The sequence below is a fragment of the Callithrix jacchus genome, chromosome 7 (genome assembly GCF_049354715.1).
Source record: "Callithrix jacchus isolate 240 chromosome 7, calJac240_pri, whole genome shotgun sequence".
Classification (NCBI taxonomy): Eukaryota; Metazoa; Chordata; class Mammalia; order Primates; family Cebidae; genus Callithrix; species Callithrix jacchus.
The window spans coordinates 49,978,875-49,996,149 of NC_133508.1; the positions used below are offsets into that span (position 1 = coordinate 49,978,875).

Genomic DNA, 17,275 nt, shown 5'->3' on the forward strand with positions numbered 1-17,275 from the left:
CTTCTGCTGGCTTTTGAGTCACTTCCTTCTTAGACAAGTCCTGTTCACACCATGCCCATGCTTAGGCAGTGATGAGTGGGTAGCTCTAGACTTACTTGGCCCTTTCAGCCAGGAATCCAGTAGATAAAGAGAGGACATCCTTCTGGATTGCTTTTGTGGAATTCTCAGAGATGAGGTTTATTGGCTGGCATGCCTGGGTCATATGCCCATGCTAAACCAATCACAGTGGTGAGGAACATGGAGGGCTCTGATTGGCTTGCTTGGGTCATGTGCCAGTCCTGAGCCAATTATATTGATGGAAAGAAGTATTCTGATTGGCCTGCTTGGGTCACATGCTCATCCTGGAAGCAAGGGAGGCAGTGATTGCTGGATGACTTGTTTATCTCTTAATCAGGCTGGATTAGGGTCCTCCTGGCAGGGGTGTCCAATCTTTTGTCTTTCCTGGGCCACATTGGAAGAAGTGTTAGTGTGGAAGAAGTGAGTTTAGACTAACACTAAGGATAGTGTTTTAGCTTATAGCTGATGAGTTTAAAGAAAAAAAAGAATCACACACACACACACACACACACACGCAACAAATCTCATAATGTTTTAAGAAAGTTTATGAATTTGTGCTGGGTCTCATTCAAAACCATCCTAGGCCAAACGCAGACTCTCTTAGGTTGGACAAGCTTGGTCTAGACTTTCATGGTCTAAAGTTATGGCTCCCCTAATTCCTGTAGTGAGATAAGACCCCTAAAGAGAATGATGATGACCAGCGCTTATATACTGCTTGTTGGGTGCCAGGGACTGCTGTAGTACTTCACACATATTTATCCTCACCGTCCATTCAGTCCTTTCAAGAACAGTAGGACGGAAGTCCTATAGTAACTTACTAGTGCTAAATATATACACTTACTATGCACCCCCACACACACACATAGTGCCGACAAGGTCATTGTAACTTGGCAAATGGCAGCCCTAGAATCCCAGGCCCAGCTTTTTTCTGTAACTGTTGCTTTTCCTTGCCTGCCAGGTGACCTTAGGCTAGGGTTACCCCTCCTATGTGTCAGGGCCTCCATCTATAACATGGGAATTGGACTGACACATTTCAGGGGTTGGAGGTGGAGCTGAGAGGAGCTTCAGGGATGAGAGGTGTGGGGCAGAGTTTGGGTCCTAAGGCCTTTGCTAAGTCAGCTTGGCTTGGAGTTTCTATGTCTCTTTCCCCAGGGCTGTCCCCGACACAGCAGTGCCCACAGAGGTCTGCTGACTGCAGGAAGCAGTGCGACCCTGACTATCACCTGAATGAGGCCGGCCGCTGCACAGCCTGTGTGAGCTGTTCTCGAGGTAAGGGGCTTGTTCTCTCTCCAGGGCCTCCTTCTAGGGAGCATAAGGGGTCCTCAGAGGAGAGGTGAAGAATCTGGAAGGTGGAGAGCATCATGATTTGATGTTTGTTCTCTGAATTGTCCTCCTGGTACCTCAGGTTACCTCTCTGCATTTGTGACTTGATGTCAGCCATGACCTTTTGCATCCGTACTTTCACAGAGACTTACCATGTTTCCTGAAGAAGACTCACATTTTTTTGAGTTTAGTCCTCACCACAGTCCTAGGGAGGATTCCTTGCTTATCCTTCCTTTACAATGAGGAATTTGAGGATAGTGAGGTGAAGGGCCTTTTTAAAGTTACAAAACTCGGCCAGGCGTGGTGGCTCATGCCCGTAAACCCAGCATTTTGGGAGGCCAAGGTGGGTGGATCACCTGAGGTCAAGAGATTGAGACCATCCTGGCCAACATGATGAAACCCCATCTCCACCAAAAATTAGCTGGGGGTGGTGGCAGGTGACTGTAGTCCCAGCCACTGGGGAGGCTGAGGCAGGAGAATTACTGGAACCTGGGAGGCGGAAGCTGCAGTGAGCCAAGATTGTACCGCTACACTCCAGCCTGGTGACAGATTGAGACTCTGTCTCAAAACAAAAAACAAAAAACAACTCTGGTAAGCGGCAGAACTGGAGTTCGAGTTGTGGCCTGACACCAAGAACTGTGTTGTTTTTCTAAGACCGCAGGACTTCCAGGAAAACTGTTTCAATATGGCCTTTTATTGTTACTTTCTTATTACGGGTACAGAATGTGGTCTGGGTGCTAACCGGTGTTTATTTTGGTGTGAGTTTTTTTGGGGGGTAGGGTGGGGGAAATTTGTTGAGATCCTTTTGTGGTCTAATAAATATTCAATGATCACATTTTTTCAGAGTGTTCAGTGTGTGGGTGTTTTAAAATGTGTATTGTGTTTGTTGCATATAAAGTTCTCTATATATCTATTAGGTTAAGCTTGTTAATTGTGTTATTTAAATTGTATGTGGTCTTTTTTCTTTTTTTCATAAGGGCAGTGGAGATATATGTGCTCCTATTTACTTTTATCACTTTTCTTTCTTTTTTTTTTCTTTTAGGCTACATTCCAACTCAAGATATCACCTTTATTTCTGAGACAGATGTGTTAAAATCTTATCTCCCAGTATACTTGTTCATCCATTAGATTTTCATTGTGTTCTATTTTTGCTTCATATATGTCAGAGCTATGTTATTAGGTGCATAAATGTTCATGAATATTATGTTTTTTTGGTGGGTTGGGCTTTTTATCCACATGGCCATATCTTTCCACTCCTTGTAATGTCTTCTCCCTTAGTTTCACATTTGTTTGGCATTAATATTACTGTTCCTTCCTGGAAGAAATAGCAAAGGTTAAAAAGAAAGATAAGTAATAATATAATAATACTGCCATTTCTTCTTTCTTTACATTAGCATTTCTCTGGCATGTCTTTGAATTTCTAAAAGTAATGACTGTATTTTATGAAATGAAAATTATAAATATTTATTATTAAAAAATCAAACAATAAAGAGAGTATAAGGGAGAAAACAAGCATTGCCCTCCGCAGCCGTCCATCTGGAGATAACTACTATTATCATTAGACATAGACATGCCTCTCTACCTCTCTGTATAGAAATAGGTAGGTTAATAACTGGACAGCCTGTACACACATACGAAGAAGGAATTTTAAGAGAATGGCAACATATTTATGACATTAAAATGACATTTAATTTTAATCAAAAGTATCAGAAAAAGAAGAGACTGAAGTGAAACAGGGGAATGCCAAGCCCCAGTCAGATTAATGTATTTTCAGCAAAATATATTGCAGTTCCTGTAAAAAGAAGAAAAGCCAATAAAATTAAGAAAGGAGGTTATGAAAATCAGTAAGTGGTTAATAATCATTTCAGGAACTACTATGTCTTGCCGTAAAGTCACAATCTACTTATTTTGAGTTTTGGACAGTAGAGAATAGATTGACTCCCTGTAATGAAGAACAGAATAATTTTTTCCCCACCTCTGCATCCTCTACCTGACTTTTATTGCTTACACAATTTTTCATTTGTCATTATCAATAATGTTTATGTTCTCTTCTGCACCCATAAGTCCCTTGGCATGTTAGCCTTAAATTTTTTTTTTTTTTTTTGAGACGGAGTTTTGCTCTTGTTACCCAGGCTGGAGTGCAATGGTGTGATCTCGGCTCACCGCAACCTCTGCCTCCTGGGTTCAGGCAATTCTCCTGCCTCAGCCTCCTGAGTAGCTGGAACTACAGGCACACGCCACCGTGCCCAGCCAATTTTTGTATTTTTAGTAGAGACGGGGTTTCACCTTGTTGACCAGGATGGTCTCAATCTCTTGACCTTGTGATTCACCTGCCTCGGCCTCTCAAAGTGCTAGGATTATAGGCGTGAGCCACCGCGCCCGGCCGAAATGTTTTTATGACTCATGATGAGTTTATTTGCCACAGCTTCTCCATTCCTGAGTTTTTCACTTTGATTCATCACTTGAGTGATTGGATTTCACTGTCAGGTGGCTTTTTCAAGAAGGGCTGGTCTTTGCAATATTCCCTGGGTTCTTTCATGTTTGAGGATGCTTGTCTGTTGCCTATATTTTTCTTTTCTTTTTTTTTCCTTTTTGAGATATAGTCTGATTCTGTTGCCCAGGCTGGAGTGCAGTGGTGCGATCATGGCTCACCACAACCTCTGCCTCCTGGGTTCAAGCGATTCTCATGCCTCAGCCTCCTGAGTAGCTGAGATTACAGGCACACACCAACATGCCCGGCTAATTTTTGTATTTTTAGTAGAGATGGGGTTTCATCATGTTGGCCAGGCTGGTCTCCAACTCCTGTGATCCACCTACTTCAGCCTCCCAAAGTGTTGGGATTACAGGCGTGAGCCACTGTGCCCGCCCCAATATCTTATCTTTACATGTTAAGACAGGGTCTCACTTTGTTGTCCAGGCTGACCTTAAACTCCAGGGCTCAAGCGTTCCTCCTGCCTCAGCCTCCCGAGTAGCTGGGGCTACAGGTGCATGCCACACATTTTTTTGTGTGTGTCTCTGAAGATAAAAATTATAGTCGTGTATTGCTTAATGACAGGAATACATTCCGACAAATGTGTCGTTAGGCAGTTTTATCGTTTTGCAAACATCCTAGAGTTGTGCGTTTACACACACCTGGACAGTGCAGCCTATTGTGTAGCTAGGCTTGATGACAGATCCTTTTGCTCCTAAGCTACACATCTGCACAGCATGTGACTCTCCTGAATACTGTGGGCAACTGTGACACAATGGTAAGTGTTTGTGTATCTAAATGTATCTAAGGCTGGGTGCCGTAGCTCATGCCTATAATCCCAGTACTTTGGGAAACCAAGTGGGTAAATCACAAGGTCAGGAGTTCAAGACCAGCCTGGCCAAGATGGTAAAACCCCATCTCTACTAAAAATACAAAAGGTTAGCCAGGCATGGTGGTGGGTGCCTGTAATACCAGCTACTTGGAAGGCTGAGGCAGAGAATTGCTCGAACCTGGGAGGCAGAGACTGTAGTGAGCCAAGATCGCGCCACTGCACTCGAGCCTGGGCAATAAAGCAAGACCCTGTTTCAAAAAAAAAAAAAAGATAGAAAGTATACTACAGTAAGTACATAAAGCAGCAACATAGCTGTTTATTATCATTATCAAGTATTATGTACTAGCCATAGTTGCATGTGCTATGCGGCACTTTTGTACCACTGGCAGTGCAGTGGGTGTGTTTACACCAGCATCTCCACAAACATGAGAGTAATGCGTGTGCTCCGTCATTGCTATGGCTACGACATCACTAGGCAACAGGAATTTTTCAGCCCCATTATAATCTTATGGAGCCATCATCATGTACGCCGTCCATTGTTGGCAGAAGTGCTGCTCTGTGGTGCGTGTATGCATCGTTTCTAATGTTCTGTTTTCTCTCTTCTCTGCCTCCTTGAGTGTTGGTTCTCTTTGCATTCAGAACTCCTCTTCCTTGGGGCTGGTTTTCCTCTGATGTTTGGTGGCTTTCGGTTCTGTGCACGTCATATGTCATGATGTGGGCAGCCTGCAAATGGGGCTTCTGAAACCCACCACTGAGGACCATGGGGCTGAGGTGGGGCTACAGGAGTCTCTTCGTGGGAGACGCGTGGCCTCTGCTGTGTGGCATGAGTAGATGAGGAGCTACCCAGCACCTCTCCCCTCTCTTCAGCGAGTTTCTCTTGGCTGTATTCTGGGCTGTGATCTCCTTCGCTCTGGTCTCGTCTGTCCTCTGCCTTCCGTATTTCTGAGAGTTGTCTTCGTTTCTGATCTGCCAAGGTTGCCCCTTCTTAGTCTCCAAGCCTGTCGCACATGAATTATTATTTTTACCAGTGATTTTTTTTTTTTTTTTTTTTTTTTTTGAGATTGAGTCTTGCTCTTTCGCCCAGGCCAGAGTGCAGTGGTATGATCTCTGCTCACTGCAACCTCTGCCTCCCGGGTTCAAGTAATTCTCCTTTCTCAGCCTCCTGAGTAGCTGGGATTACAGGTGCCCACCACCACACCCAGCTAATTTTTGTATTTTTAGTAGAGGCGGGATTTCACTATGTTGGCCAGGCTGGTCTCGAACTCCTGATCTCAGGTGATTTGCCTGCCTTGGCCTCCCAAAGTGCTGGGATTACAAGCGTGAGCCACCACGCCCAGCCTACCTTTACTTTTTATGTCTTTTAACCAACTTCTGAGTTCCTGCCAACACTTGTTATTAACCGTCTTTTTGATTCTAGTCATTCTAGTGGATATGAAGTGGTATCTCTGTGATTTTGATTTGCATTTCCCTAATGGCTAAGGGTGTTGAGCATTTTTCATGTGTTTCTTGGCCATGTGTGTATCTTCTGTAGAGAAATGTCTATTCCAACACTTTATCCATTAAAAAAATTGATGAACCATTTCTGGCTGGGTGCAGTGACTCAGGCGTATAATCCCAGCACTTTGGGAGGCCGAGGTGGATGGATCGCCTGAGCTCAGGAGTTGAGACTAGTTTGGGCAACGTGGTGAAACCCCGTCTCTATTAAAAATACAAAAAATTGGCCGGACATGGTGGCACATGCCTGTAATTCCACCTACTCAGGAGGCTGAGGCAGGAGAATTGCTTGAACCTGGGAGGCAGAGGCTGCAGTGAGCAGAGATTACGCCACTGTACTCCAGTCTGGGTGACAGAGTGAGACTCTGTCTTAAAAAGAAAATTAATAAACTGTTTCTTAGAGCATTTTAGGTTTACAGGAAAAGTAAAACAGAGAATACAGAGTTCCCATCTACCCTCTACCCGCTTCCCACTCTCCCAAAGTTTCTCCTGTTTATTTATTTATTTGAAACAGGGCAGCACTCTGTTGCCCAGGCTAGAGTGCAGTGGTACAGTCACAGCTCACTGCAGCCTCAACCTCCTGTGCTCAAGCGATCCTCCCACCTCAGCCTCCCAAGTAGCTGAGATTACAGGCGCGTGCTACCATGCCTGGCTAATTTTTCTATTTTTTGTAGAGAGGGATTTTGCCATATTGCCCAGGCTGGTCTGGAATTCCTGAGGGCAAACGATCCTTCTGCCTCGGCCTCCCAAAGTGCTGGGATTAGAGGCATGAGCCACCATGCCCGGCCTCCCTTGTTATGAACACCTTACATTTGTGGGCACTTGTTAGAACTGATGACCTGATAATGATGCGTTATTGTTACTAACTGAAGTCCATAGCTGACATCAGGGCTGTTGCAGATTCTAGGCATTAGACAAACGGATGATGATGCGTATCCACCATCACAGTGGCATCTGGAATAGTTTCACTGCCCTCAATGTGTGCTGAGCTCATCGGTTCACCTCTCCCTCACCCTGAACCTCTGGCAGCTACTGATCTTTTTGCTTTCTTGATAGTTTTGTCTTTTTCAGAAATGTCATGTAGCTGGAGTCACAGTGTGTAGCTTTTTCAGACTGGTGTCTGCCATTTAGCAATATACATCTAAGTGTCCTCCATGCCTTTTTTTTTTTATTTAAAAAAATTGGTCTATTAATTTATTTTTATTTTTAATCCAATTGTTAGTAATCACTGGGGGGTGAGCTGGGAGGTGGAAGCTGCGTTCCAGACTCTGCCTGCCCTCTCCTCCTCATCTCAAGAGCTCTCCAGAGAGATGCCTTCCTTCTGTTCCCTTCTGTGACCCCTGTCTGTGTCCCTTAGATGACCTTGTGGAGAAGAGGCCGTGTGCATGGAACTCCTCCCGTGTCTGCGAATGTCGACCTGGCATGTTCTGTGCCATGTCTGCAGTCAACTCCTGTGCCCGCTGCTTCCTCCACTCCGTCTGCCCAGCAGGGATGATTGTCAAGTTCCCAGGTCAGTGTCCCCACCCTCGGAGGGTGGCCACGGAGACCTGTGCCATTACCACCTCACCTTCCACCCACCCCAATGCACTATTGACATCCGATCTCCCACTTCCTGGAGGCTGCTGGACAGATCATGTCTCCTTCTGCCATGGGCCAGGGGTGTGCCCAGCACCCAGCGCCTCTGCTGCCCTCCCCAACCTTGTGTTCCAGGCAAAGAGAGACCCTTCTGTTCCCTGGCATAGACCTGGCTGCAGGAGGTCTTGGTTTGGTTTGAGACTCAAGGCAGAAGTTATCTGATGCCTCATAAGCAAGGAGGAACCATGAAGTCTCTGTCCTGAGTGTTGGCTTCCCGCTTTCAGATTCAGGGCTTTGGGAGTTAGAGGTGCTGAGAGATCGGGCCCCAGGCTCAAGACTGGAGAAACATGGGTTTCTTTTCCAACTTACCGTGTGATCTCAGACAAGCTTTTTACCTCTCTGACTTCTACTTTTCTGATAGTGCAAGGTGTCAAGGCTGCTCATAACCAGAGGGGTACGGGCCACAGAACCTGTCTGGGCGGCGTTGGGACCATCTTCCAGAAGGGAGGCATGAGGAGTGGGTGGGCTTTGGAGCACAGCACAGAATGGGTGCTGCAGCTGCAGGTACATGGAGTCGGGGGATGGGCTCAGAGGCAGCCCTGTGTCCCCTGGAGAGGGCCACCCTGGAGCCTGTGACCCCTCCCCCAACCAGGTCCTTCTCTGAAGTCCCATGCCCTGCTGTGCACACCGGGGGATCGGCAGTCTCCCCCATCGCCACCACTGCCTACTCCTCTTCTCCCTCCTCCTCTTCTCCCCCCATTCCTCATCCCTCACAGACAGCCATCCTTGAGTCCTGTAGACTTGGCCCCCCAACTGTCTTCTCCATCTTCTCACCCCTAATTCCTTCTCTTATCCAGCCCCATGGCAGACAGCCAGAATGACCTTTGCAAAACCAAATCTGGATTTGATCCTCTCTCTCTGTCTGTCTCCCTCCCTCCTCGGCCACACACATGTATATACCTGAAATGCTTCAGTATCTTCCTGTTTCTCTAAAGATAAGGACCCAAGGCTGGGCATGGTGGCTCATGCCAGTAATCCTAGCACTTTGGGAGGCTCAGGCAGGTGGATCACTTGAGGTCAGGAGTTCAAGACCAGCCTGGCCAACATGGAGAAACCCCGTCTCTACTAAAAATACAAAAATTAGCCAGGTGTGGTGGCGCGCGCCTGTCATCCCAGCTACTCGGGAGGCTGAGGCGGGAGCATCACTTGAACCTGGGAAACGGAGGTTGCAGGTGGCAGTGAGCCGAGATCATGCCATTGCGTTCCAGTCTAGGTGAAAAGAGTGAGACTCTGTCTCAAAAAAAGAAACTCCAGGGACTCAGCACTATGTCATTCTTCAGGTCCCAAGGCCCCCCGTCGACTTGCCTTCTTCTCTTGGTCTTTCAGAGTCTTCTTATATTTATTTGGTACATAATGTCCAGGGCTTTTAGCAGTTCTTAGCTGGAGGAACAGGGAAAAGGATGTCTGCTCCATCTTCCCAGAATCACAGCCCCCTCCTTTCTCCCAGCCTCAGCTCCCAGCCCCAGCCCCTCACTCTCTGCACTCCACCTCAGCTGCCCTTCTTCCGGGTGGGTGGACCTGTGTGCTCTCTGTCCCACCCGGCCTCTGCACATGCTGTTCTCTCTGCCAGGGACACCCTTCCCTCTCCATTCTCTTAGTCAAATCCTACTCTGCCCTGAGCTCTCCATCCCACTTCCTCAAGAGGCCTTCCCTGGCCTCTCACCAGGGAAGCTGGCAGTGCTGCGTCCTTTGCAAGTGTACATGCCTACCTCTCTCTGTCTCTGGTTTGACCAATGTCTGTCTCCCTCCCTGGCTGGAAGCTTCCCGAGGGCAAAGACCATGCCCAGGGTGTTCCTCAGCATCTCCCCACCGCCCGGTCAAACGCTAGGCATGGCATCTGCTCCCCATAGAGATTTGCTGAATTAAAGTATGGGGGCACCCGACAGGGAGATCCAAGCCGGGGGTGGGTGGATTCAGATCCGGTCGAATTCCCCTTGGGTCAGGGGAGAGTGTTGTGCTAAGGAAATGATGAAGTCCTCCAACCACAGGCAGGGAGAGGGCTGGGGTGGGCGTGGCAGCAGATACCTAGGGGTTTGCAAAGATTTGCAACTGTGGGCCGTGCTCCCACCCATCTCTGGACCTCAGTCTCCCCATCTGTCAGATGAAGAGGTGTAACTGAAGGCCTTGAGGGCCTCTCCAAAAAGGCCAAACTTCTGAAAAGTTTCCACCTCAGAAACTTGTATGTATCTCTGTGAAAAACATCCTGAGTCTGGTTGTTCCAGGCGAGGCTTTTGGCTGGAGGGACTGTCTGGGCAGTGTTCCTGAGACTGCCACACGGTGGCGCCAGAGGCCTCCCTTTGCTGCCCAATGCTGTGCTACTGGCCCGCCCCATGTGACCATTCACTTAAAATGCAGCTGGGGGCTGGGCACAGTGCCTCAGGTCTGTGATCTCAGCACTTTGGGAGGCCAATGAGGACGGATCATGAGGTCAGGAGTTCAAGACCAGCCTGACCAATAAGGTGAAACCCCATCTGTACTAAAAATACAAAAATTAACCAGGCGTGGTGGTGCATTCCTGTAGTCCCAGATACTCAGGAGGCTGAGGCAGGAGAATCGCTTGAACCCAGAGGCAGAGGTTGCAGTGAGCTGAGATCATGCCACTGCACTCCAGCCTGGACAACAGAGTGAGACTCCATCTCAAAAACAGAACAAAACAAAAACACAAATCAATAAAAAATAGAAAAAAAATGCAGCTATGTCTGCATTGAGAAGTGCTGTGTGTATACTACGCACTGGATTTCAAAAACAGTAAACAAGAATATAATTGTTTTTATATTGATTGCCTGCAAACATGATAATATTTTAGATATATTGGGTGAAATAAACATACTATGAAAATTAATTCCACTTATTTCTTTTTACCTTTTTAAATGTGGCTCCTAGAATATTTGAGCTGACATGTGTGACTCACAGATTTCTGTTGGCTGGCACTGCTTTAGAAGTGTTCTAATCTCGGCTGCCAAACCCTGGTTCATCTCCGGGATCCCCTGTGGACTCACCCATGGGGCAGCTCTCAGGGCTTGTTTTTTTCCAGCTATAAAATTGAGAGCAGTTTCTGCCTCCAATCAGCTAAGCCGCACTGGCTGTCTTTCCTGAAATTCTCAAATCTCCATAAGGCAGACAGTATTAGCCCTGTTTTCCAGGTGTGGAAATCGAGGTTCGGAGATGGGAGGTAAATCACCTGCAAAGACAGAGCAGGAAATATCTAAGCTTAGGTGTTGCCACAGAACACAAGAGGTCAGCATTGCTCACGTTCATCTCCATGGAAAGTTTCAGAGCGAAGTCCCACGCATACCGTCACCTTTTAAGTGATGGGACAGGAGTCCAAATGGGGTCAAGGACACAGCATTTACCATATGTCACCCGGTGTGATGGGCCCTCATGTACATTCTTCTGTTTATCCTGACGACAGCCTGGTAAAGAGTGTCTCATTATAATCATTTGACTGGGCTGGGCACAGTGGCTCATGCCTGTAATTCCAGCAATTTGGGAGGCTGAGGCGGGTGGATCACCTGAGGTCAGGAGTTCAAGACCAGCCTGGCCAACATGGTGAAACCCCATCTCTACTAAAAATACACAAATTAGCCAGTCATGGTGGTGGGTGCCTGTAATCCCAGCTACTTGGGAGGCTGGGGCACGAGAATTGCTTAAACCTGGGAGGCAGAGGTTGCAGTGAGCCGAGATCACATCACTGCACTCCAGCCTGGGTGACAGAGTGAGACTCTGTCTCAAATAAATAAATCAAAATAAATAAATATAATTGTGTGACTTGCCTGGCAGTTAGGATGTGGCAGGCAAACTCAGGGATGCTGGATGGATGATGTGTGTGCATTTTCCTCTCTGCTCTGCTTCCATCCAGCACTCTTCAGGACTCCTTGGATTGCAAGTAGCAAAATCTCCAATTTTTTAGCACATGTAGCTTAAAAGTCTGGAGATAGCTGTGAGAAGCTTCAGGCATGGCTGGATCCAGGAATCCATCTTGCCCTGTCTCTCACCTCTGTTTCCCTCTGTGTTGGTTCATCTACAAGTTACTTACTAGCAGCTCTAGGTTAGCTTCCAGCCCAGCGCCAGTGGGAAGACAGCTTCCCTTTCTTACATCTTAAATATCCAAAACCAAAACCTTTAAATCCCAAACCAAAATCTTTAAATTCTGCCTCACAGGCTTGGGTCACATGTCCACTCCTGAACTGGCTCATCATGGCCAGAGGAAAGGGATGTATTGATTGGTCCAGCCTGGTCTTGTGGCCACTCCTAGAAAGTGGGTTCAGTTGGTCCTGACTCCTAACCACAGATACTGAGATCAGAGGGAGAGCAATTTCCCAGGGCAAGTTGGGCTGCTTTACTCCAAAGGGGAACAGATGGCAGGCAGGCACCCCCTCCAGATGACCACTGTGTTTTCTTTTTTTTTGGTATGAGACAGAGTCTCGCTCCATCGCCAGGCACCAGGCTGGAGTGCAGTGGCACGATCTCAGCTCACTGCAGCCTCTGCCTCCCAGGTTCAAGCAATTTTGCTTCAGCCTCCTGAGTAGCTGGGACTACAGGTGTGCACCACCACGCCCAGCTAATTTTTGTATCTTTAGTAGAGATGGGGTTTCACCATGTTGGCCAGGATAGTCTTGATCTCTTGACCTCATGATCCACCCACCTTGGCTTCCCAAAGTGCTGGGATTACAGGCGTGAGCCACCGCACCCGGACGACCACTGCATTTTCTAAGTGCCCCATCCCCAACTCTGGCTTGTGGTAGTGAAGGGTGTATTCCTGGAGACTTTGGGTTCCCAGCACCGATTCTGAAGGCACTGCTGTCCCCCCTGCAGGCACAGCACAGAAGAACACTGTCTGTGAGCCGGCTCCCACAGGGGTCAGCGCTGCCTGTGCCAGCCCAGAGAACTGCAAAAACCCCACCAGGTGACTCCCTGCCTCTGTCTGTCTCCTGCCCTTTCCCCAAGCTGACCTTTTGATGAGGCTGCCCTACCCTACAGGTAGCCCAGGGTACAGTTGGGCTGGGGGCATAGGTGGGGTTCGGCTCACAGTGTCAGGACTCCCAGGTGCCTCTCTGCCAAGCCCTCAGATCATTTGAGCCCTAGAGTTTGCCTGGCCCTGTCCTGAGCACATGGGAAACCCAGAAGGCCTAGAAAGCGTAGGCCTTGCTCCCAGGAGCTTACAGTGGGCCCCCCAGAGGCGGTGGGCCGAGGGCCTGGGACCCTGACTCTGTGGAAACTGTTATCCCTGAGCACAGGCCTCCCTTGCCCCATTGGCAGAATTGTCAGTCCTGTCTCTGGCTTCTTCCCCAGTGGCACCATCCTCCAGGCCAAGCCCACTCTGGTGTCCCCAGCAACTTCTAATGCCAGCACCATGCCTATAAGCGGGGTCGCCCACCTCGCCCAGGAAGCTGCTTCTAAACTGACAATGGCTCCCGATGCTCCCTCCTCTGCAGGATGGCCTAGTTCACATCCAGGTAATTTCCCCATGAAGCTGTGGGTCATCTCCCTGGGGTGCCTGATTGCTGGATGGCCCATGAGCGGGGGTGTTTGAGGCAGGTGGGCACTGATCTGTGGTCTCTTCCCGATGGAGAGAGAAGAAAGTGGTAAGGTCTAATGCAGGGCTGAAAGCATCTAGAGCCAGAGGTAGACACAAGAAGGCTCACTCATTTGCCAGCAGTGCAGAGGGCCTGCCATGTGCCAGGCACTGGTGCCCACCTCTCACCTCTATTTCCCTTTATGTTGGTTTGTCAGAGGGAAATGGGCCCCACTCTACTATTGTGCCACTAGTGATGCAGCTGGCTGGCCTCTGCACACGTCCACCTGATGCCCTTCTGGTCCCCATGGTGAAGGGTCAACCCTCGGTGTCAGAGTCACCTCACTTTGGGGCGCCACTGTCTGGGCCACTACTTGCAGGGGTCTGTCCTGCAGACCTTGATTTAGTGATGGGTGAATAAACTACACTGACAGATAGTATGCTTTGCTAGTTGGGCTGAGGGTCGGGAGGCTTACAGACTCCCAGGAAAGTGCTGTAAAGAGATAGCAGCTGCCAACCCTCCTTAGCCAGTGAGGCTCGCATTTATTTAGTATAATTTAATTGACAGAGACTTGAGTCAACACCACTAGAAGCTAAAGATCAAAGCACAGGTCCTGATGCTTAAAGCAATCACCATTAGAGGGTAATATCTTTGGTCTACTTCCTCTTGAGGGGGCCATCTGGCTCAAAGGTTGCTTTAAGACTACATGAGTAAACAAGCTAGTTAGATAAACTCCTTCACATACCTTAGCTATCTGCTTTACTAATTAACTAAATGTAAAGAGGATTTAGGCTGCCTCCAGCCAAGAACTATAGAAAAAACCTTTAGTACTTCTAAAAGGGTTTGAGACTGTATTCTATAACTTTCTCTAATATTTTTCCCACCACCCTGAGTTAATTCCCACAAGTTAGTCCATTATTATTACTGAATAGCCCTCGGCATAGATATGCCATGCTCTGTTTATCCAATTTTTGGGTATTTGGGTTGTTTCTGCCTTTGGCTGTAACGAGGAATGAAAAATACATCCTCATGTGCACGTGTTTTCCTCTTGTTGGGTTGGATTTGTAGGACTTCTAACAATTTGGGGTTTGAGCTCTTTTCCTCCAGTTGTACCTTCTCCTGCCCTGTGGCTTGCCTGCTCATTCTTTCTATGGTGTCTTTTGTTTGTGTGGTTTTTTTTTCAAGGCAGAGTCTTGCTGTGTTGCCCAGGCTGGAGTGCAGTGGTGCAGTCTTGGCTCACTGCAACCTCTGCCTCCCCAATTCAAGCAATTTTCCTGCTTCAGCCTCCCAAGTAGCTGGGGTCACACGCACGCACCATCATGCCTGGTTAGTTTTTTTTTTTTTTAGTAGTTTTAGTGCAGATGGGGTTTCACTATATTGGCCAGGCTTGTCTCAAACTCCTGACCTCAAGTGATCCACCTGCCTTGGCCTCCCAAAGTCCTAGGTTTATAGGTGTGAGCCACTGTGCCCGGCCCACATGGGACTTTAAAAGAGGGAGTCAAGAGGCACCCCCTGCCCTGCCCAATACCATTCTGAAGAGAAGTTATGCTAATGTGCTGAGCTCTGAGGGAAGCTGTTCCCAAAGTTTTGAGCAGGGGAGTGACAGCGCCATGAGACAGGGTGGGGGGAAGCTGTGGCACAGTGGGCTCAGGAGCAACAGTGGGCAGGGGCTGATGAGGGGCGGTGAGTGCTCTTCACCCAGCATTCCTGTCCTCTCTGAGCTCAGAACGCCCTCTGAAAGGCTGGACTGAGCTGACGTGTGGAGTTTGGGAGCTGACCATGGTGAGGGATGGTGGGCTTCAGGGGTGGGTGGGGAGTGAGACCTTTGCCAAGGCAGCCAGGCCTGCAGCTTCTCCACTTCTTTCCCCAGGTCCGCCCCCAACACAGCCGTGTCCACAGGGGTCCGGCGAGTGTAGGAAGCAGTGTGAACCAGACTACTACCTGGACAGGACCGGCCGCTGCACAGCCTGTGTGAGCTGTTCTCGAGGTGAGAGCCTCGTCCCTCTCAGAGTTCCTTCCAGGGAGCATGGGGCGGGAAGGAAGTTCCTTCCTTCTTGGAGGGAAGGCTGAGACTCTGTGGGTGGAGAAAACCACCTTTGCTTTTGGCTGCTTGGTCCTTGGGAGCCTCAGTTTACCTCTCTGCATTTTTGAACCATGAACCTCCAGTAGCTCACCCTCATGTTTGTGGGTTTTGATGGGGGTCTCTGCTTTTCAGAGAGCTCCCATCTGCATAGCCTTTCCTTCATGGAAGCATTTGTGAATCACCCACCTGTTCCAAACTCAGCTCATTAATGTTTGTAACCACTCTATGAGTCAAGGATTGTGATCATCCCCCCCACTTTTTTTTTTGATATGGAGTCTCGCTCTGTCACCAGGCTAGAGTGCAGTGGTGTGATCTTGGCTCACTGCAACCTCTGCCTCCCAAGTTCAAGCAATTCCCCTGCCTCAGCCTCCCAAATAGCTGGGACTACAGGTGCACACCACCACACCCGGCTAGTTTTTTGTATTTTAGTAGAGATGGGGTTTCACCATATTGGCCAGGATGATCTCGATCTCCTGACCTTGTGATCCACTCGCCTCGGCCTTCCAAAGTGCTGGGATTACAGGCATGAGCCACCACGCCCGGCCCATTCCCCTTTTACAGAAGAGGAAATGGAGGCTTTGGGAAGTCAGGGAACTTCCAAGGGCTGCAGGCTGGAGTTTGAACCCAGGCAAGTGCCGCCAGGTTCCAGGTTCTCGTCCACCCCACTGGCTGCCTCCTGAGCCATGTCTTGTCTTTTCCCTAGACAGGGTCTCACTCTTTCGCCAGGTTGCAGTGCAATGGTGTGACCATAACTCACTGCAGCTGAGACCTCCCAGGATGAAATGATCCTTTTGCCCCAGTCTCCCAAGTAGCTGGAACTACAGGCACACACCACCATGCCTGGTTAATTAAAACAAAATTGTTTTGGCCGGGAGCAGTGGCTCATGTCTGTAATCCCAGCACTTTGGGAGGCTGAGGTGGGCGGATCACAAGGTCAGGAGATTGAGACCATCCTGACCAACATGGTAAAACCTCGTCTCTACTAAAAATACAAAAAATTAGCCTGGTGTGGTGGCACATGCTTCTATTCCCAGCTACTCAGGAGGCTGTGGCAGGGGAATCGCTTGAATCCAGGAGACAGAGGTTGCAGTGGGCCAAGATTGTGCTACTGCACTCCAGCACTCCAGCCTGGGCGACAGAGTGAGACTCCAGCTCAAAAAAAAAAAAAAAAAAAAAAAAGAGATAGGAGTCTCGCCCTGTCACCCAGGCCGTTCTTGAAACTCCTGGGCTCAAATGGTCCTCCCACCTCAGCTTCCCAAACTGCTGGGATTACAGGTGTGAGCCACAGCACCTGGCTTGGGAGCCGCTTTGACCAACACTTACTGAGTGGCCGCTGCACACAATGCAGGATGAGGGTGGGGGGCTTCCCTGAACCCATCAGAACCTCCCAGCACCAGCAGCGCCTGAGGGTCACGTGGGCAGGAGGAGTTGCTCAGGCCAAGGCTGCTGGGGCTGTTAGAGGCCCTGGCTATTTACAGAGGCCATTGGGAATCCATGAGTCTGTCTCCTTGTCCAGGGCTTTTGGGCAGCAAAGCAGACCGCAGAGTCTGGGGAGGCCAGAAAGAGCAACAGCCCCTCTGTTGTCTGAGAAGTTCTCTGTCCTAGTTACTAAGCCTGCACAGCAAATGTTCTTAAAACTTAGTGGTGAAAACAAACCATTCTTTGTACTCACAGATTCTGTGAGTCAGAATTAGACAGCACTGCGGGGACGGCTTGTCTCCGCTCCACAATGTCTGGGGTCTTAGCTGGAAAGCCTGAAAGCTGGGAATCAGGATCCTCCGAAGCCTCATTCCTTCACCTGCCTCGATGTTGATGTTGGCTCCTGGCTGGGGCCTCAGGTCCCTTCCATGTTGGCCTCTTTACGT

At 48.8% G+C, this 17,275-nt stretch overlaps 1 protein-coding gene across 6 annotated transcripts in view; it reads left to right on the forward strand.

Annotated features, from left to right (window-relative positions):
* Positions 1-17,275, forward strand: part of TNFRSF8 (TNF receptor superfamily member 8) — a 76,794-nt gene that overhangs the window by 33,372 nt on the left and 26,147 nt on the right. For 4 of the 6 annotated variants that reach the window (XM_009000415.6, XM_078330399.1, XM_078330401.1 and 1 more), the window contains exons 3-7: positions 1,210-1,326; positions 7,534-7,686; positions 12,627-12,717; positions 13,104-13,267; positions 15,198-15,314. In XM_009000415.6, coding sequence (XP_008998663.3) covers positions 1,210-1,326; positions 7,534-7,686; positions 12,627-12,717; positions 13,104-13,267; positions 15,198-15,314 — 642 coding nt within the window. Of the gene's footprint in view, positions 1-249; positions 478-1,209; positions 1,327-5,179; positions 5,244-7,533; positions 7,687-12,626; positions 12,718-13,103; positions 13,268-15,197; positions 15,315-17,275 lie in introns of those variants that run through there. The other 2 variants (XM_035307770.3, XM_035307771.3) reach the window with 2 other exon arrangements.